The sequence below is a fragment of the Vigna unguiculata genome, chromosome 4, assembly GCF_037176805.1.
Source record: "Vigna unguiculata cultivar grain cowpea cultivar isolate G323 ecotype 2 chromosome 4, ASM3717680v1, whole genome shotgun sequence".
Classification (NCBI taxonomy): domain Eukaryota; kingdom Viridiplantae; phylum Streptophyta; class Magnoliopsida; order Fabales; family Fabaceae; genus Vigna; species Vigna unguiculata.
Window position 1 is genome coordinate 2,346,562 of NC_140795.1, and position 21,266 is coordinate 2,367,827.

General features: G+C 34.0%; 3 protein-coding genes and 1 long non-coding RNA gene across 12 annotated transcripts; 2 read left to right on the top strand and 2 right to left on the bottom strand.

Annotated features, from left to right (window-relative positions):
• Positions 1-690: 690 nt before the first annotated feature.
• LOC114181919 (LEAF RUST 10 DISEASE-RESISTANCE LOCUS RECEPTOR-LIKE PROTEIN KINASE-like 1.2) lies at positions 691-11,920 on the bottom strand. Of its 4 annotated transcripts, XM_085672571.1 has the most exons (5): positions 11,428-11,915; positions 10,859-11,292; positions 2,285-2,317; positions 1,907-2,182; positions 691-1,815 (listed from the first exon to the last, which is right to left on the bottom strand). In XM_085672571.1, exons 1-5 carry the CDS (start codon positions 11,724-11,726, stop codon positions 890-892), a joined length of 1,968 nt encoding a protein of 655 aa, XP_085528697.1. In that variant the 5' UTR covers positions 11,727-11,915; the 3' UTR covers positions 691-889. The 4 variants fall into 4 exon arrangements, with proteins under 4 accessions (XP_085528697.1, XP_085528695.1, XP_085528694.1 ...); XM_085672569.1 differs by having other exon boundaries at positions 10,859-11,920; XM_085672568.1 differs by lacking the exons at positions 10,859-11,292; positions 11,428-11,915 and adding an exon at positions 6,634-7,522.
• On the top strand, positions 5,615-9,180 carry LOC146886631 (uncharacterized). The gene is made up of 3 exons (XR_014994578.1): positions 5,615-5,753; positions 6,429-8,356; positions 8,675-9,180. It is a non-coding gene; the product is annotated as an uncharacterized LOC146886631 (long non-coding RNA).
• Positions 11,921-14,487: 2,567 nt separating the features above from the next.
• Positions 14,488-15,240, bottom strand: LOC146886632 (LEAF RUST 10 DISEASE-RESISTANCE LOCUS RECEPTOR-LIKE PROTEIN KINASE-like 1.2). Its single transcript, XM_085672595.1, has one exon. The coding sequence runs from the start codon at positions 15,238-15,240 to the stop codon at positions 14,488-14,490; it is 753 nt and encodes a 250-aa protein (XP_085528721.1).
• A 2,208-nt stretch (positions 15,241-17,448) lies between these two features.
• On the top strand, positions 17,449-21,164 carry LOC114181918 (uncharacterized). Of its 6 annotated transcripts, none has more exons than XM_085672565.1 (6): positions 17,449-17,891; positions 17,969-18,086; positions 18,568-18,772; positions 18,927-19,739; positions 19,868-19,960; positions 20,062-21,164. In XM_085672565.1, exons 3-6 carry the CDS (start codon positions 18,604-18,606, stop codon positions 20,868-20,870), a joined length of 1,884 nt encoding a protein of 627 aa, XP_085528691.1. In that variant the 5' UTR covers positions 17,449-17,891; positions 17,969-18,086; positions 18,568-18,603; the 3' UTR covers positions 20,871-21,164. The 6 variants fall into 6 exon arrangements, with proteins under 6 accessions (XP_085528691.1, XP_085528690.1, XP_085528692.1 ...); XM_085672564.1 differs by having other exon boundaries at positions 17,969-18,080; XM_085672566.1 differs by having other exon boundaries at positions 17,982-18,080.
• The last annotated feature ends 102 nt before the right edge of the window (positions 21,165-21,266 follow it).

Below are 21,266 nucleotides of genomic sequence, written 5' to 3' on the forward strand. Positions count from 1 at the left end.
CTAAGTAATTGATTAATTTTTAAACTTAAATAAATTTTAGAAATTTAATAGATTATTCATTTTTATTTTGAATGTTTAATAAATTATTTTTTAAATTAAGTAATTAATTAATTCTAAACATTTATGAAAAAATGTTTACGTATATTTTACTGCAAATATTATGTTTTTTAATTTATCTTTGAAATATTTTTGAATTTATCTTTTGACTTCTTTCTTTTTCTTTTTTATTTTACCCTGATAATTGATACATTTTTTCTCATATAATATTGCGCATTAAATAGGTAACAAAAATGAGTGGTGTATAAAATCATTAAATATTAATTAGTTTAAATATAAAAAATAATTAATCATTATATTAAATTAGACATTATTATTTTATAAACTAAAAGTTATTTATATAAAAAAAATCTATTACTAATAGAAATTTATGATTGATTACTATTAAAATCTAAATTAGTCTCAAATATTAGTTATCAAATTTTGAGAAATAATGTTATATATCAATTAAGACACTAATTAACGTACTAATCGTATATTAATTCCAATTACTTATTCATGTATAAATTTTACATGTTTCTTCATGTAGGAGGGACATTTATAGTTTTCATAGACTCGAATGAAAAATGGTGCTATAGGTGTAGGGAATACATTTTTAACTAAACCAAAACAATTTAATTATATATAGCTATATTTATTTAAAAAGATGAAATTTCATACCAAAAGCAGCTTTGCAATCTATATTTACATCTCAATCTTAAAACTTATCCTCATTAGAAGATGACAAAATGAAGACTGTAACAGGGTGGATGCTGCCAGTGTGATGCTAATAACTCTGCTGACATAAACTTGGACAACGTTAATCAGATCAAAGTGAGAAAAAAAGGTCCTCTTATCCACTAGTATTCGGTGTTGTTGTCTTGCTGATAGCATTAGAATCAGGTGATGGTGGAGGAGGGTCATCCTTCAGCAACACAACAACATCAGAAGTGCTTGAGATATCCATTACCTCAGGCTGGCTTTTGCTCTTCCCATCACTCTGTATATCCTTCAGAGTCTCCGCCACTTCTTCCATGGAAGGCCTCATCTCTTTGGAACTCTGCAAGCACTGAAATGCTAACTCAGCCACAGCACTGATCATTTTCCTTGCCTTGAAATCTGATTCAAAACCAATGTTTGGATCCACAAGCTCTTGCAGTGTCTGATTGTGAATCTTGTTAATGGCCATGTTGGCCAAATTGATCTCATGTCTATGCCTTGTGATATCAACAGCAGGAAGGGATGATATCAGTTCAACCAGCACCACTCCAAAACTGTAGACATCACTTTTGTTAGTAAGCTGGTAACACTCGTGGTACTCTGGATCCACATAACCTGGAGTTCCTTGTGGAGCTGTTGAAACATGTGTGACATGGTGTGGGAAAAGACGCGAGAGTCCAAAATCTGCCACTTTGACACGGAAGTTGCTGTCAAGAAGAATGTTGTTGGTTTTAACATCTCTGTGGATGATGTCTCTGAGATGAAGAAATTTCAGTGCACTTGCAGTTTCCACAGCAATATTCATTCTGATATGCCAAGGGAGTGTTCCGGGTTTAGATCGTTGGCCATGAAGATGGTCTGCAACAGTTCCATTGGGAATGTACTCATATACAAGGAGAAGTTCACGACTGTGGCGAGAGGTGCATCCGTATAACTTCACGAGATTTGGATGATCTATGCGAGTTAGGATTTTGATTTCGTTCATGAACTGTGCAACTCTCCTGTAGTTGTTCTCATACAACCTCTTCACTGCAACAGAACGGCCATCTCGAAGTTTGCCTACAAGAAACATCAGAAAGCAGCAACCTTTGTTAATGTTCATTCAAGGTGCAAAAACGACAGATATACAGTATAAGCTGCATGTTCTTACCAAAATACACTGTCCCAAAGCCACCTTCTCCTAGTTCTTTAGAGGGGTCAAAGTAATTTGTGGCCTCTTCTAGTTCTTCATAGGAGAAGAGATGAACTCCAGGTATAATGCTTTGAGTGAAGCTTTGACTTCCCTTCTCAGTGTCTTTTGAAGATGGATCAGAAGAGAGGCTCCTAGATTGTATATATGACATTACATAACTATTCTTCCTTCTACGAAGACAAATATAGACGCAAATGGCCACTATAAGTGCTCCCCCTACACCAGAACAAACACCTAAACAACAATCATAGCAAATTTTTCAATTAATATATGATTAATAATGAATTAAATGTGAAAAAAAAAAGAAAAAAAAAGAAAGAAAACTGAACCTATTACCTATAATGGTTTTTGCTTTCCAATTCACTCCGCCTGCAACAGATACAAGGGAAAGCAAAGATGGGTTAGCATTGTCCCAATTCCAGGAGGATAACATAGTAAACATAAACACACAGACACATACATACAATTTCACCAATTTCAGTATATTTTCTGCATATTTTCATGATAAGCATATAATGCATGACAACTGATAAAGATATCATCACATTGAGACAATGACATGACTATACGTAGCTGAATCTTTTCATGAGACAGTTAATAATTATATCAAAAGAATTGCACAGCTGATCTGGTTACTGAATCTACAACATACAAAAAGTTATCGTGGCTATTAGTGTAGCTAGACACATTTATGTAAACCATATATATATATTGTGAAACCATCATCATCTGATCTATGAAGATACTTTAGCCAAAGTTCTGGTACACTTATTTGGCTAGCATATTCTGAAATGGCATTGTAGAATTGAAATTGCATCTGTACCCAAAAGAGGGAAATGGGGAAACAAAACACTAAGGAATAGAAGCGTCACACGGATCTGATCTGAATAAACAACAAAAAATATGATCACAGTATTTCAAAATATATTATTACCACTACCACAACTTCTTAAGTAGGACTTATCCTTGCAGAAACAGAGAAACTGATTGCCATCAAATCCACAACGTCCACCACTTTTCTCACAGTACTCGCAATCAGGTGCAGTCCAATTCAAAAGAAACCCCATCTTCAAAATCTCAATGTAATTCATTCTCAATAAGCCAGTGAAATTAACAGAAGCATTCATGCTAAATGGCGCATTAACCATAAACTGACACCTATTCAAGGAATAGTTTTTGTGCTCTAGTGCCTCCTCATGGAAAACCGCAAAAGAATAATGTGAAGCATTTCTAGCACAATCTACTTTGTAAGTGGGGTAATCTATGGGTTCTGTGGTACAGTTGTAGAAGAAAGAGAGATTCCAATTTTCTGAACTGTAGGTAAAGGGAGTTTGATGAAAACTGTAATTATATAAGGGAACAGGACAATTGTCCTCGTAGGCAGCCATGTTGGCCACAGTAAAAGAGGAGTTAGAATAAGAGATATCTTTCACTAGAAAATCATAACTAGGAGTTCTGAGAATTGGATTTTTGTCCATGCAAGTGATCTCAAAGTGGGGATAGCCACAAAATGATTCCTGTTCATAAGAAATCCAGAAGGGATACCTAATGGATGGGCCATTTCCACAACTTTTAGGTGTGCAGGCCTTAAATTTTGGATTAGAAGATAGAACAGTGGTAGCAAAGAAGAAGATTGTGGTAATAATACATAGTTGAGGCTTAATGTAATGGATGGAGATTGGAAGGATCATTTGGTTCTGGGGATTTGAAAAGAATGAAGAGGAGAGAAGAGAAGAGTAATAGTGTGGAATCTAAGGCAGGCATTTAGAAGAAACTTCAAAGTCGTTGGTAGGTGTGTACTGTGGAAATTCTTACACGAAAACATGCTACTATTTTATAATGGGTTATGATTGAAGCTTGAAAATATAGATGAAAACAAAACAAAAGTTCAAGCAATAGATAACCAGTTATTGGCTCGTTTATAAACACAAGGAAGTAGGTGAACACCTTATCTTTGCTTTCCTAAACAAGTGAATAGCAGTTTTGAGAACTTGTTGAGGGTGTTTTTGTAGTTTCATGGTGGGCTTGTCCATACCACATTATTACTAGTCAAAAGTTGAACATCCACAAAGGAAAGTAGGTGAAGTACTTTCCCATGGAAGATTGCAGGCTTCATTTTTTTGTAGTTATATAATAAGCATCAACACAAATGGAATACCACTGAGGATGAAAACCACATCATCCCCAGTAATGGTGACATCACTATGACATTGCAAATAGAAAAATAAATCAACAGGCTATACATATATTAATCATTCATGAATTCCATATAATTAATCAACCAATTCTAAGTTAGAGGGTTTCAAACTTTATAGTATAAATCAACATCTGTGTCCTATGATTAGAACAAATTAGAAAAGCAACTATGGAATGAACAGTAATGTAGTTGTTATATCTACATAGATGTCTGAATGCAACCGTATGTATACAGCTCCATTTGAATAGATAACAATTTCGAGATATAGTCATGTATGCAAATATTGCACTAGGGGGAAACCGAAATAGTGGATGATTTTATCTGTACAACCATATTTTAGGAAAAATAAGAATAAGTGGAGAAATCAAAGTCTACTTCGCAATTTTGATACTTTAAAAATCTCAAAAGAAGAAAGCAGAAAATGATGTCCATGACAGTGAAAGACGTGTTGGACCACAAAAGAAGGAAATGATCTTCATTTACACACAACAACTCTGTTCAATAAAGGTTTTTGTTGACGAATATACAATTACTTCATAACTAATTATAATAATATAGATATCTAAGTTAATAAATAATTTTTAAATTTTATATCATCAAATTATTATTATAATAAATGTATCAAATAGTTATATATGTAATAAAAATTGTCAAAATATTATTATTCACTTAATTTTCAAATCATTACTTATCCGATATGAGTTGCTAAATTAGAAACTATATTATTAATGAAAAAGTTTTCCTCTTCTTAATGATTGGTGTTACATGCACATGCATTCATGCATTCGTAAAATCAAAGTAAAAGAAGGAAAAGTAGAAAAAGGATGGATCATACTTTCTTGTCGTGTATAATGTTAAGGATGGGTCCCAATAATTTTAGACCACAAAAAAAAAAACTAAAAATAAGACCACAAAATATAGCTAATGTGACTGCCAAGTGTTTTACAGCCAAAAAACAACACATATATATCATTTTTTGGTCAAATTATATATCAGTAATAATTTCATAATAGATCAAATTTTGCCCCTCTTAAAAGGATACACAGGAAATTTTGTCTTCAGTTATTCTCTTTTCCATGTCCTTTGTTAATAATTATATATCTTACAATAATATATGCACTATATGCATGGCAGTATAATATGTCTGAAATTATTGGGCAAACAATGTTTAGATACATGAACAATCAGAATTGTGAAATAAAAACTATAAGTGAACTATTAAAAAATCATTAACTTGGTAAAAATAATTACAGTTAAAAACAAATTTTAGGCATACAAATAGAGCCAAACAGGGACAGTAATTCATAGAGAAACTACTTGATAATATTATTCAATGATTAAAAAGGAAAAATTCAGGAAACGGTAGTAAAAGTCAAAGTTGATACATGTTTAGAGAGGTGATTGAATTGACGCGTATGGGAAAAGGAAGAAAAAATGAGAATGGAAAAACAGTGTAATAAATAGCTGGAGAGAAAATAGAGAGATGATTTTAATTTGGTTATTGACGGAGTCAAAGCTAGAGGATGGAAATGAAGGTGTGAAGAAGGAACCACACATGACTTGGAAAAATGTGAAGTCAGCAACTCTTGTTTTTCTCATGGTCATCAGGTCAACAACGTTATTCTCATCGAAATCCCCAGAGATTACTCAGTAAATTTGAATTATTAATAATTATTTTCATTATAATTATAATAGCTAACTTCAATCTTTACCAGTACTGTTTATTAGTAATTCATATCTATGAAACAACACGTGTTTTGTTTTTGTTTATTAAAATACTTCTTTTATTAAAAAAATCATGAAGGTCTTTAAAATCCAAAACTTAACTCCAGCGTAATTAGAAACATATCACATAAACCAACTAGCTATTGCTATGATGCATCACATATTTTTTTTGTTCTAAACAAACACTGCTAGACAGAATCTTGTCAGGCAAAATTTATAATTATGCATGTAAAATACTCTTATAATGTTTAATTAAAAAGAACTCTTTTAAATTCTTTTCATAAGTGTCCCAGAAAACTGATAAACAAGAATCCAATTGAAATTGATGTTATTGCACTCTGTTTTTGTTTTAGGGTTCAGAACCATTGATATACCAACAATGGCAAAGCCCAAGCTTTATGGACTTGATGGGAGGAAAGATGTGTCATTGTAAGAGAAATATGATACTTGTAAAAAAAGAAAAGGAATTCTTTTCAAAAATAAAAATGATGTATTAATTGGTAAGTCGGTGGTGGACATAGAAAAATTGATGATGGGAGTAAGAGTGGGTTGGTCCAGTTGCAGATGTTCCCAGACCGCACTCAATTTGTTGTGATAAGTTTGTCCTAATTGTTGTATCAAAGTGTGTGTTGATTATAAGATAGGAGTAGATTAAAGAGCGAGGATGGGAAGTGAGTAACTGAAAAGAGGATATTGTGGCACTGATATGTAAGATATGAGAGGGGATGAGGGAAAACGGAAAAAAAGAGGATAGAAGACTTACTTCCTTTTGGAGAACAGTTTTGATTTGGGCAATACTTGCATGAAACTAAATATTCATCATAACTATATCTCCCGCAACTCTCGTCACTTTCTGTGCATCTTGTGCAACCATCAGGAATACTATAGTTGACCTGAAACGCATGATTGAGAGCTTGTTCCAGAACTGCAGCTCCGTCATCACTATCATCGTAACCATCCAGAGGAGCGGCAGCAGCCACATAGAAACTTCCCTCGCAATCCTTAAGCTGTGGGTATCTGTGGATCATCTCCTTTTCCGTGTATCCCTCCTCAAAATAGAACACAACATCCCCGCATGTAAAGTTGCGTTTTGAAGGGAAATTTGGGATTCTAAGACAATGTTCGAATACGATGATGTTATGCACTGACGCGTTATACTGGACCAGAGTGTTGTTGAAGTTCTCGTAACTGTGAAAAAAGTAAGGAGAACAGACGTCGTTGACAGGGGGTTTCAGCATGACTTTCAGGGTGTGAGAAGTGTAGTCGATATCCTTCACCGTCAAATTATGAGATTCATCACGGGTATTGCATATGAGCTGGGATGGCGCATCGCCGCCGTTACATTGAGAGGCTGGATTCTGTCCCCAGAAAGGATCCAAGATGGCGGACACACTCGTGCTGCACAAGTATGACTGCTGAGCACAAAGCGGTGGCAGTGGCGGTGGCGGTGGCAGTGGTGGTGACAGTGGTGGTTGAGAGTGAGAGTGTGGCAAAGCGATTAAGAGCAACCAAGAGACGGTGAGTGCGAAGGCAAGGGGCGTGGTGTGGATGTGATTATGCTTTTCTTCCATTCTCACACTTCTTCTCACTTCCCTCCCAACCCTCTCTCTCCCATAAATCAAACCTATAGAACCTCTTCTTCTCACCACCATACACACTCCTCCCACGAAGCTACCTCCTTCTTTCCTCTTACTTTCTTCATTCGACCCGGTCTCTCCCTCTCCTAATTCCTAATCGAAAGAATTAGGGAATAAACTCTGTTGGTTACTTTTGTTTTTGTTTTTTCCCTAGTAAGTCAATGGTTATTGGAATAATTTGTAGTCAATTTTTTTATTAGATTTCTCTATAAATTTGCATAGAACCAAGTTAATATTTTCTGTCCCAAACAATATGAATTATAGACATCAGCGACGCGTAATTTCTGTTTATTACTTCAGTTCTAACCTAAGTTTGGAAATTGGGTTATTCTTCTCAAATTCATCTGTAGTAAATATTTAGTCATTATCTTGTTCTAGGCCTGTCTTATTTTCCAGCTGTCCAATTTCCCTATATTTGTAACATTTCATTGAAGTTGTGACCCACTCTCTGTCAAGGCGACTATTACAAATCCTCCGGCAATTTCAATTTGTTTTTATTCATATAAATATAAATGCATCAGATGCTGATTTGATATTGAAGCAGTCTGATGCATGTGAAAGGGCATGACTCTTCCTTATGATGGAAACTTTTTACGTTAAGAAGCCATTCCTCCACCAATCTTTCAAATCTAAAACTTTATACACGCAACTGAGAAATATGTTTAGGTCATTGACCAAGAAGAAACATTTACACACTTATTGAAGAGCAGTTGTAGGAAAATGAGAATGAGAACAGAGCATTTCCCCAATTTGAGACTATCATGCTGCTTCACTTTTCGTAGTCAACCTCAAGGCTCAAAACCCTTAATTTTCAAGTCACTCTTCACAGCTCCTCAAATCCACCCCCATGTAGGTGTTTGCAACTAAGACTTTTCAGTTGTTGTTTAATGTTTCTGCATTTTTTTAAGTTTGCTTGTAAGTTTGTTTATGTTCACAAAGATCTAATTCTATCTGTGGGCTCATCCCTAGTTTTCTGTTTATTGCCAATTAGAAGTTTCGTGGTTTTTTCTACTTGAGTTTTTAGCGTGAGATCTGTTTTACTCCTCTCTTCTCCCTCCTTCATGTCCTGTTTTTAACAGAAACTAATACAGGCACACCATCAAAGCTGGTTTATCAGTATCCAACTTACACTTAAAATGAAATTGTTTTGGCCTATGAAAATCCCAGGGTCACAGACGTAGAATATGGTGATGTGCAGGGTAGATAAATCATCATGGTTCATGATATTAGTCCGCAGCATTTTTCATGCAATGGAGCATTGGATTAATATCAAGCATAGTGAAATTTTGAGAGCTAACTTGAATGAGGATGATTATCAAGGCACCTGTCCTTGAAGGCCTCATAATCACTGTCACAATTACGAGGTTAGCTTCATCCCCATAATTGATAAGATAACTGTGATGTCTTTGATTCCATGGTTGTATGTGAGAGGTTACACATGGAGTATAGAAAGGGGCATTGTGGCAAAGTTAACAAGAAGAGAGTCACTATGGATGTAAGCAAGGTGGGATAGATATAGGTGTAGGGAAGAGTTACATGTTGCAGAAATATGTGTGGTTGTTAGTGAAGTAGCTGCATGAGTTGGTACTGCTGGACACAACACATTGTATACTATTCTTCAAAAATATGTTGCAGAAATTTTATTTTTTTTCTGCACATATTCGCTAAATATGGCCTACTCTATTTACTCAGATGTCATTTTTTTTCCAAATACCTAACGTTTTAAACTTGTGATTGGTGACTACTACAATGACCAACCATTCTAACTTTGCTTATTTGTATAAATAGAAATGTATCCAACTTGTGAAAGAATGGGGTTATTCTTTATAATGGAAACATCACCTTTATTCCTTTAAACAAAAGCCAAGCTCTTTTAAGTTCTTTCTCGACCCATCTCTAAAGTCTAAACCTTTATATTCAGTAAAGGTCTATGACCATTGACCTAGAGTGGACCTTATATTCATAATCAAGACTCTAGCAATTCAAGGAAATTGAGAATGAGAACAGAGGAAAGAGGGGTATAGGAATGTTGCGAGCTAAATCATAGTAAGTTTATGGGTCTAGGAATACTCAAATATATTCTAAAACTTAAATATGATTGAAGTGTTTAAATGAATATTTATTCCTGCAGGGCATGTGTAGGGAGAGGATCTAAATCAAACAAGTGTTTTGACTAAGGATGTATGGAACGTGATATATATGTAGGTATAGAAATACATTAGTGTTCATCATAAAGGGAAGAGTTACATGTTATTCTTGTTAGTTAAAGAGCTGCTTTAGATGTTGCAGACGAGAAAACACATTGTATATTATTCTTCAGTTCTGGCAAAAAGTACTTTCTAAGGAAAATACCTATGAATATTGCGTGAGAAACCAAAAGATGACTAAAACTTAAACCACGTACAAAAAAACATATGAAGCTTGAAAAGTCACCCTTATGAGGATTGAAAATCCTAAGTTCCACCTCAAACAGAGGATAGGACCATTGAGATATAACTTGCCAAACATACAAAATGAAAGTTAAAAAGAAAAGTGTTATTCATAATTTCCTCCGTATAAGCTCTAAGCTTATTTCAATATCTTCCATACTTTATTTTTTGTATCTTAACAAATTATTAACTTCAGTGCTGATCTACAATGCCCCACTTCTGTGTTGGTGGTGCACCCCAAATGGATCATCCAAATTTATATGGGACAAAAGCAATGGAGTCACTTATTTGGAATCAAGGCAATCACCAGTGAAGAAGTGGTTCGATTGGAAATTTATAACAAAAAAGGTAGTACAGCTTGTTAGGTGACTGTTGCTGTCATCTTTCCATGAAAATTCCATGTTGTAAAAACTTATACTCGTTATTATCACTTTGCTATATAAAAGTCAACATAAGCCAAAGACGCCCTTAGGGAACCGAAACATGACATTATAAAATTTGACACGTTATCTCATAACGCAGTCTTCAATAGTTCCATCTATATTATAAAAATTTTGAACAGAATGAAGGGAAAAAAATCAAAGGGAACTATTCAGACCAAACAACTCTTCCTAACACGCAAACCAAATTAACAGATCCATTCCATGTCTAGAGTGTGAAACTCCACCTGCCTAAACCAGAGTGGATGAATATCTTGTTTGATTCCACGTTCCAGATATGATTTTATTAAGCTTATTTAGAAGCTATGGTATATATAATCTGCGGTCTTTCACATCCTAAACGCGAATTTTCGGTTCTCAACTTGTTTCTTAACAAGCATGTAGGATATTTGGATCCTCAGAAAAGGTTGAATGCCACCATCCAAAAGAACAAGATTATAGTAGGAATACTTAATCTAAACAAGAGAAGGAAGAAAACATACTCGGAGCATGTGGAGACTCTGGAGACTCTGGAGAATAAGGGGGTAACTGTGACTTTGCTGGTGTTACTCTAGGTGTTGATTCTGGAGACCTTGCTGGGATTTGTTTACAAAACTCAGCATCAGATTGGTGATTAGGACAGAGACACTTAAATCCACTCGTAGATGCATTGTATCCACATCTCCCACCAGATATTGTGCAACCATCACATTGATTTTCATTCACACCACTCCATCCAACCTCAAATCCACTTGCTAAAACATTTCCCACAACCGAATCAACCTTCACAGCCTCTCTTAGAACAGAAATATTGATGCTGTTCTTGCACCCCAAACCCAAACTATTGAAATTAACCACTTCAGTACTCGGCAAAAAAAATGCAGGAAGACCACCGTCTACGGGACAATTAAATGCTATTGCTCCTCCAATATTCACACTAGACGTATATTCAAGAGAACCGCAGTTATATAACAAAGTGTACTCAGCGTCATTAGAAGTGTATTTAAAGAAATCAGGATTCAACTTCACATTCACATAATCATTAGTACAAGGGTCAGCCAATAAATCCAACCTTGCAATCTTCAAAACCTTGGATGTTTGATCCATGTCAATGACTTGGAATGTCTGTGACATGATGTCAATTGTCACGTTGTCTTGTTGGCAATCAAGCTTGAACTTTGGATGCCCACAGTACCCTGGCTGGTCCTTACCCCAAAATGGGTAGCTAATATTGTTGATTTTCCCACAGTTAAAAGGTTCACATGCTGTGTAATCTTCAGCATCACTAGATGCATAAGTTGGGAATAAGAGTGAGAAGAAGAAAAGGGTGTTTATGAGGGAAGAAAGAGGTGGAACAAGAGGATGAGGCATCACAGAAATCTGAGAAAGGCTTTAATTTGCAGAAGAACAATGTCAGAGGCCTTGTTTGTTGGTGAGGCAAATGATTAAGTACACAACAACAACCTATATATCTTAGTCAAACTAAATGACGTATAACTAGCATGGTGTCTTTCATAAAAATGGTGTTGACAAGTTGTTGGTAAAACATTAACAGGAAACAGTATGAGCCTTAAATTTTGATTGTGTAAACATGTTAACCAGTAAGATTTATTCACTAGCTGCGGTGCCTTTGTCACGTCAGTGATGTCATGTTTAGATTTTTGTTTTTATGAACTTTATTCAATGCATAAGACTAACTTCACCCAGGGGAATGATAAACCAGGAGAAAAGTACAAGATATAGAATAAAACAAGACTTGGATACATGTCTGTAAATTGTTTTAGTGTAATTTTCTATCTAGAAATACAGTTTTGCCTTTGACAATCTGTATTATTAAAATCATTATCAAAGGTTAGAAAATTTTAAAATAGAAACTGTGCTACAAGCTATATACAATGAAGGTGGGAAGAAAAATTGCTCTATAAAAGGTTGAACTGACCAAGAACAAATAATAATATGTGCTTTGCTGGAAAAATGTTGTCAAAAATATTATATTAATTGAAGTTAAGACTAAAACACTCTACCTAACCCTTTTTAATATTTTTAATCTTTCCCCTTTATTAAAAGAAAACCATTTACTACCACTGCATTTGCGATGAAGTTATAAGCGAATGAGTCTCTCCTTCTACTTTTTCCCTTTTGATGCAAAGAGTTTATTTAATGCATGTTCATAGTATGTTCTGAAAGAACAGATTTTTTTTTTTTATGGAAAGGAATTAAGAAATACTAATCCAGAGTTAGGTAAAGGGGATTAAAATATAGCAGTGTTTATGTCTACACAATTTTTATTACTATGTCAGAGGATGAACCAAAATCTTTAGACTAAATAATTATTCTGTAGTTCTCATTTAACAGATATGGTTGTCCTCTGACTAGTCAAACCACAAATAATAAAAACTTATTTTATATAGTATTTTTTTAGATTGCAAGTTGTAACTGTGGAATATTCATGGCTTGTGGTTTCTAACTGGTTAGCCATAGTAGATGGGCAGCCCAATAGTCCTGGAAACAATTGAGCCCAAGCCCAAATACAGTTCCTTGTTCGTTCCCAACCCATATACCCAAATCAGGTCCATTATCTTACTAGCTATAAGCTTAGTAAATTGAAATACAGAGTTACTATTGAGGATAAACAAGTCAATTTAAAAATAATTTATCACTCAATTAATAAATCAAATTAAAAAATTTTCATGGCTGATAATTTTTAAATAATGCAATTAATTACGTATCATATTGTAAAAATCATAACTAATTATAATAATGTCGATGGGGCAAATGTTTAGTCAGTTTGGAGTCACAGTTCTCAAACTCAAATTCAAAGTTTAGAATATATCCCAAATATCAATTCTCTGTTGGAATAATTAATATTACAGTTTAAGAAAACATGTAAACATTTTTTGTGTAATGGTCTCATTAAAATAAGTATTATAAAATCTACAATCTTATTATAACATGTAATCATATCGAATTGAATAATAATATAAAAGAGTATACTAATTTAAAATAAACGGTTATTTTTATATAGAACTTTGTTTATGTTGATTACTTTGGACTAATTATAGAGGTTAGTTTTACAACAGACGTTAATTTAGGAGAAGTTTTTTGCCAGCTATTAAATAACTAAAACAGTAATTTTTCTCAGTGTGTTGGTTCCTATGCTTTTCACAGATATTTCATCAAATATCTCAAACTTTATATATATATATATATATATATATATATATATATATATATATATATATGATAACAAAATTGTCACATAATTTAAAGAAAATATCATAAAGTAGTTGCAGATAAATGTATCAAAGTCATATAAACAATATGTCTCTTCCATTTCTGGCTTCAGAAATTGTGGTATGAATCTTGGCATTACTTTGTTGTTATAAAAGTGAATCATATTTGTTAACAAATTAAATGAAAGTAAAGAAAAAGGAAGAGAAAGAGATATATTGTTAGGAAATCGTATTTGAAATTAAATTGGGAATCGTGAGAGTTGACATGAATGAGAGAGTTGCTGAGAAACACTCTTGAAGTAGTGATGGCAAAGGGAAGTGTGGAGAGAGCGAGAGTTTTGATGGAAAAAAAAAAGACTCTTTTATTTACGGATAATAATATTTTAACTACTAAATTTTAATAATTTTTTCTTATAATATGAGATAACATCTTTTAAATGAATTTAAAATATTAAGAATGAAAGAATAAAAAAATGGAAAACTTCTTAAAAAATGAAACATAAAATTATAAAAGAAAGCTGTGAAAGTTTCATAGTAAAAAAGTCATTTTTCTTTATGTGTCCTACAAACACAGACTTTGTCCATTACAATCTGTGGTCGACTAAAATTACAATAAGATGGGCCAACTAACAGAAAGAAGAAATAAAATCATGAAATATTTTAAACAGATGAAGTAGTAAAAACAAACCTGGATACGTATTCTAAGTTACACACTAAATTAACAAAACCAAAAGTATATCAGATAAGCATCCACGCAATATAACCAACAAGTTGTAAGTAGAATAATGTTTTAAATCTTAAAATAAACAAAATAAAGTGAGTGCATCATCTATTAAGCAAGCAGATTTGTGAAGATGTAATCATTTGAATTTGATGAATAAAAGAATCTGCAATTTGTTTCAAAGTGTACCTTTTCTGCAACTTTTGGCAACAGTTCTACCATCTCTGCATAAACAACTTGATTGCTTGGTGTTATGATCAAATCTGCAATAGCCCTTAGACTCCTCACACGCTGCACAATCCTTAGCACTCACCCAATCAAGCACAAACCCTTTCTTCATGGCATCACCAAAACCAGTGATCAAATTAGTAACATCGATCTCTTCTTGCTTCACTGTCACCACAACATGCTCCTCACACTGCCTCACCCAACCGTATCCATTCTTAACTTCATCACCAGCCAAAAACACATAAGACTGATTCCTATCATGCTGCTGCATGCATCCTATGTGCTCAACAGATGAAGGGTAAGAACTGCAGTTGAAATAGAAACTCAGGTTCAAATCTAATGAACTGAAAGACAAAGGAAGGTTTTGTAGGGAAACATTGTGTCGTGCCCTAGGACATGGTTGGTCCAACACATCTATGTCAAGAAGTGTAATTGAAAACTCATCATAGTTTATATCTGCGACTTGGTATGTGTCACTTGGAAAACTAATGATGGCATGGTCCTCCGAGCATTCAATACCAAACTCAGGGTAGCCACAAAACTCTCCAACGTTGGTGTCGGACTTCTTCCAAAAAGGGTAACTGATGTTGATGTTACCACAGTTAGAAGGAGCACACACCGTTGATGTGTTACTATTAGTTTGAGCATGACATGACACTATAAGGATGAACACTGCAAAGAGGGAGTAATAGGGTTTTGGCATGGCTTATAGGACTAAGAAAGAAATGTAAAGCTAAGGAATTGGTTATGAATGAGATGACGATAGTTGTATATATAGCCGTAGATTTTCTTCATGTGATGAACCAGTCAAAGTAAATTTTCTTAACAGTCAAATTCTTCATTTAGAAATGGAAAACGATTGGTGTGCTCATGTGTCAGTGGGAAAAGAATCTACAGGAGCAAGATGACGTGCATCATAAAACTTTTTCTACCTTGTATGAATAGCTTTATGCATCTTCCAAATATCTACTTGTTCTTTTTAGTGATTATTTTTTATCTCAGTGTGTTAGAAGTGTATTCATTTTCTACGTGAGACTAAAAATTAGTGGGTCTGTTAGTGGTTCGATAACAGGTAGACAAAATGTCTAAGAAAGTTCGTTATGATAAATTTTAATTTGGTTTTGATATCATGTTAGAAAAGTGAGTTTTAAGCCTAACTCAACCCTACAAAATTGACGTGTAAGGTGAGGTTTGCACCACACTTATATATTATAAAAGAACAATGATATTTTAACTATTAAATTTTAACAATTTTTTTTACAACATGAGTTGTCATCTTCTAAGTGGTTTTAGAATATTGAGAATGAAAAAATGAAAATTTAGTGAACCACTTTACTATTTAAGATTGTAAGAGAAAGTTGCCAAAATTTAATAATTTAAAAATCATTTTTCATTATAAAATTTTCTTATTATTGGTCGATACGGAACTTTCACCAGTGAGCTATTTGTAATAGAATTTCCCTTCATAAGAGGGTGGTTTGATGCATTACAGTTCATAAGAGTCTTGGACTTGACGCCCAAGTTTCAACTTAAGATGAAATATAGCTGAAATTGTACTAAAAATTTGGTGAATGATGACTGCTTCCACGAAGTTCAATGGATTATTTTTTAACTTTGAAGTCCTTTGGGGGTCAGAAAAATGTTTGAGAAATGAATATTAAAAGCATGTTGATAAATATTAAATTGTGAAACGCGTGGCTGGCACGTTCCTTTAATATTATAAAGGTTCTACCTTGCATCTGTTCATGGCTTTTTAGCCAAGTGGAATTATATGTATTCATTTCATGGGGATGTCACGTTTCTGTCACAAGAAAGAGGGACAGTAATAATAGCAAATATATTCATAATTATTATAGTAAAATAGGCTTAAATACAATTTTTTGCCACTTTTTTTCCAAAAAAATTAGCATCTTAACATTTAATTCTATATGAATTCGATTCTTGATTTTTTTTTATACAATTTTAATAATTTAAATTTCAGTTATCCCTAACTTTTGAAATTTTAAAATACAAAATTTTGGATTTTATAAAATATTTAGAGAAACTATCAAAACTTTGCCATTTGCAGTCAATGGTATTTAATTAATTAATCATTCTGTGGGCGAGTAACATAAACCGTCTTTCAGTACATTTATTAAATTATTAATACAAAATAATAATATAATAATATTAATAGCTTTATTGTGTCTTACAGCCACTACTTGTTTTATTTCTGGTGGGCTTACTCTGCTTTATTTTTTATTCTTGAGCTTTGAGATAGACTTGACCCAAGGATTAGAAATATAAATAAACTGAATTAATTGAGTTGTTTGAATTTAACTTCATAAAAATTTCATCGATATTTTATTAGTTAAGTTAAAAAATTCAAAACTGAAAATAAGTTAATTATTTAAATTAATCAAATTCAAGTTTTACAAGTATAACATTATTGGTCCGTCAATATATAATATTCTTTTAAAATTGTATATGGTGAATTTCGTATTTTGTAGGGTGCAGGAAGAAAAAAGAACGAGATGCGGGAAGAAACACCCATCCAAGACATATTACCTACATTGGGCTTTACCTACACTCCAATACATAATCAGTTTTCTTAAAATTTATGAAAATAAAAATAAAGTAGCTCCATGATTTTTTATAACTAAAGTTTTCGTAAAGGGAAATAAAAGACAGGCTATTCAATATATTTTTACTAAATTCAAAAATACCTTTTCATATATATATATATGAAAGTCTCGTGTTAATCGTATGAATTTAGAACTAATCCAGAGAGTGGTAAAATATAATTACTAAAAGTCTCATTTATGTGCAAAACTAAGACATAACATGTTTTAAACTAACAGAGGAGAATACAATATGTTTTAAGAGAAAAACAAACTACATGATTTCATTATCATTTTCCAGACTTGAAGGTAATGTACTCAAAATATCTTATCGTAAGAAAATAGACAGTTCAGAGACTTTTCCACGTTTTATGAAGACTATTCGTGTTCTGCAGTTTCCTTCTTCCTTCTTCCTTCCTTTTTCTCATTTTTGTACACATATTTCATTTTCACTGCTGTTGTTTACGCTTACATGTTCCTCTCAGTGGACAAGTAGAACTTTGCATGTCACTAAGGTTGCTTTGCATGCTGTGGTGCTCACTGCATCACTTCATCTCACTGGCAGAGCACTCTTGGAAAAGGTTAATTCATTCAACTCTTTCTTGAACTTGCTTGTGTTACACTTGGTAAGAACTAAGAAACCTTGTCTTGGTACTGCATACTCCATAATTGTGATGAATTCTTTTGCATGGATGATACTTTTCAAAGTCAACGGAAGAATCTACAAAAAGCTACTTAAGCATGAGAGTATTAGGTATAGGGAAATCAAATTTATCTTCTGTTTTCTACATAATGTTTCCAAGGAATGAATTCCTTACTAGTAACGAGCAGTTTACTACTGTAGGGACTCAAACCTAAAGATTCATGACCTGGAATCAAAATTTTGCCTGAAGTGATTGTTTTCTGATTATATGATAGATGCTCTCCTTGGCCACAGTAATAGGTATAGGTAAATTTATTTTCTTCTGGTGGTGTGTGTGTGTAAAAAAAATTCTCCTCTTTGACAAACTTGACCATAATAATGAAATTACAACTCTGGGCTTTGATGAAGATAAGCAGTTTAATGCATGTTTTACTTCACTTATTAATGACAGTTTATTAGAATGCCCTGTTGGTGTTTTTTGTGGATTAAGTATATTACCACTTTAATGCATGTTTTACTTCAGCCAATAAACCTTTTCTTCATCAATGTGTTCATTTGAATGTTCTGCTTGTGTTTTCTGATGGATTAAGTGTATTTTTAGTCCCTCTAATTATGGCCTCGTTAATTTGTCTTTTTAGTTACCAAGAATTGTTCCTCCACACCTAGTTTAAGTCATTGACTTAAATATGTTTCTTGCCACACCTTGTAGAACAAAAATTAGACTTTATAGAATTCAATGTACAAAGTAATTTGCTATTCTGATGAGCCTGTTTTTTCTCACACTCAGCATTCCAATGGCCCTCTGAGGTTTTTTAATTGCCTTATGAGAATGAGGTGTAATCTCTTTGAGGGCTGCTTCACCAGCTCTTCTGACACATTTCCAAAGCAGAGTAAATGGAAAATCTTGCCCTACAAGAAACTTGCAAAAGTCACAGATAACTTCGATCAATCTCATTGTCTTGGAAAAAGAGGCTTTGCCACTGAATATTACGGTAAGTGACTATGACTAAGCTATGGCCATTTACATGAACAATGTAAATACAAAAGAAGAAAACTTAGACACAATTGCTCGAGTCATTTTGGCGTGGTAATCCACATAATGAAAATTTGCACTGAAGTTTCTTCTGTTCATTTCCCTTGTTCTAGGAAAACTTGCGGATGGGCGTGAGATTACAATCCAGTGCTTCAACGAAGACAAGCACCACATTCTGCAACAGTTTATCAATGAAACTACTATCCTAAATTACTTGCCTCACAAAAATATTGTGTCAATTTATGGATGTGCTTCTCATCACGAGAAATCTATGCTAGTCCATGAATACTTATCCAATGGAAATCTTGCTGCTCATCTTAAAACTGAAGACGAAAACAGCAAAATTTCTTGGCTGACACGATTTGATGTAGCCATTGATATTGCAAATGCATTGGACTATCTTCACTGTTATGGCATCATCCACCGAAATGTGAAGTCCAGTAACATTCTCCTAGATGTGCACTTTTCTGCTAAACTTGCAAACCTTCATTTATCATGCAAACTTCCAGATGGAGTTCCTGTCTATGCCGCCCATGTTACCAATGATATAATTGGAACATGTGGTTACATCGACCCAGATTATTTGACAAAAGGCCAACTTAGTGTAAAAAACGATGTTTATAGCTTTGGGGTGGTGTTGTGTGAGCTTCTATCATCAAAGCTGGCAAAATACTGGGTTCTGAACGAGGAGGACGATCTTGCTACACTTTTAAGAACAAAAATTGAAAAGCAAGATGTGGTGGAGCTCTTGGATCCAACACTTGACTTCCAATCTAACCTTAAGATCAAGAGAATGATGACTGCTACAGCTGAGCTTGCACTTTTGTGCATGCAATGTCCACAAGAATTAAGGCCAAGCATGGAACAGGTGCTAGAGATTCTCAAAGGTATAAAGCAAGGGAGACATGAACCAAACACAACAAAAGGTATAATAAAGTCCTTTTTTGTCTAGTTTCCTTACTCATGCTTTTCTAGCTTCTGTCTTTTTTTGGTGTCAACAGACTGAGGATAAGATAAAAGCTTTTATTCATGTGTGATAATCCATACATCTCAGCTTTGAAAATCTTCCACCATGGTGAACTTGAAGAAGCTACAAACAATTTTGATACTTGCCTTGGAAAGGGAGGCTATGGCACCGTGTACTATGGTGAGAGCCTAATCAATCCACGTATTTTAAATCAGTGTCCCTGCAAGTAATGTGCAATGCATATATCTGTGTTTTTTTCTGATAGTGTGCCATTGTATTAGGAAAACTTAAGGATGGAAGAGAGGTTGCAATAAAATGTTTCCATGAAGAGAGTGAGACAGAAAAGATCATTGAGCAATTCATGAAAGAAACTGAGGTTTTGGTTTGGTTGCACCATAAAAATCTGGTTTTACTTTATGGCCGCACTTCTCGCCATAGCAACAAACACATGCTAGTGTATGAATACATCTCCAATGGCACTCTTTCCAAACATCTTCATGACTCTTCCTGTGGTAAACTACCATGGCATACTAGATTGAACATTGCCATCGAAACTGCAACTGCATTGGTATATCTGCATGACTCAGGTATCATCCACCGAGATGTGAAAGGGAGTAACATTCTGTTGGATGAAAATTTTACTGTTAAAGTTGCAGATTTTGGATTCTCACGGTATCTCCCAGATTATGCAACGCACGTTTCCACTATTCCAGTAGGAACTCGTGCTTACATAGATCCTGACTACTATGAATCTGGAAGGGTCTGTGACAAAAGTGATGTCTATAGTTTTGGGGTGGTTTTGTTTGAACTTATATCTTCCAACTCGCCAAGTTTAATTGAAGGCACAGATTACGTTACTCTTGCACAGTTTGCAAAGAGAAAAATATTGAACAAGGAATTGAACGCGGTAGTGGATCCAAGCTTTTGGTTTGGTGTTGACAGAAACATGATGGAAATGATAACAGCAGTAGCAGAGTTAGCATTTCAGTGTGTGCAGTGTCCCAAGGTACTTAGACCATCCATGAAACAGGTGCTGGAGACCCTTGAGGGCATTAGAAAAGGAACATGGGGATTCAACCAGATAACATAGTCTTTGTTCCTTCTGCCAACAAGCTTGATTCCTCCAAACCATTCCTTTGGTTTTTGGTCCAGTAATTGGATTTTGGTTGAATAGATATGGAGTTTTTTTACCTTAGTATAGTAATTTGAGGTTGGCCATGCATCTTGCAAATGATGTGCATGAAAAGGAGGTTTTGATTCAGGGTGTGTATGCTCTTGTTTGATTACTTTTTCTGAGGCACATTGAACATTGTTCAATGTTTACTGTAGTTTCAACATGTATATATTCTCATATATATTACACTTTCAATCATCTTTTCCTTCATTCGTTGCCATAATCTGAAGGTATTCATGCAGAGCCATATTCTTCATGCACATTTGTTGTTGCCAGGAAAAAAAAAACTATCACCATTAAAATGTTCAGGTT

Bases quoted from the DNA above. Each gene is read 5' to 3' on its own strand.
- LOC114181918 (XM_085672563.1), top strand. From the start codon at position 17,509: ATGAAGACTATTCGTGTTCTGCAGTTTCCTTCTTCCTTCTTCCTTCCT. The intron at 19,740-19,867 runs GTATAATAAAGT...CATACATCTCAG, and splicing joins TGAACCAAACACAACAAAAG to CTTTGAAAATCTTCCACCAT. The intron at 19,961-20,061 runs GTGAGAGCCTAA...CCATTGTATTAG, and splicing joins CTATGGCACCGTGTACTATG to GAAAACTTAAGGATGGAAGA.
- LOC146886632 (XM_085672595.1), bottom strand. From the start codon at position 15,240: ATGCCAAAACCCTATTACTCCCTCTTTGCAGTGTTCATCCTTATAGTG.
- LOC114181919 (XM_085672568.1), bottom strand. From the start codon at position 7,522: ATGGTGGTGAGAAGAAGAGGTTCTATAGGTTTGATTTATGGGAGAGAG. The intron at 2,183-2,284 runs GTAATAGGTTCA...ATTGTTGTTTAG, and splicing joins GAAAGCAAAAACCATTATAG to GTGTTTGTTCTGGTGTAGGG. The intron at 1,816-1,906 runs GTAAGAACATGC...TGTTTCTTGTAG, and splicing joins CTTTGGGACAGTGTATTTTG to GCAAACTTCGAGATGGCCGT.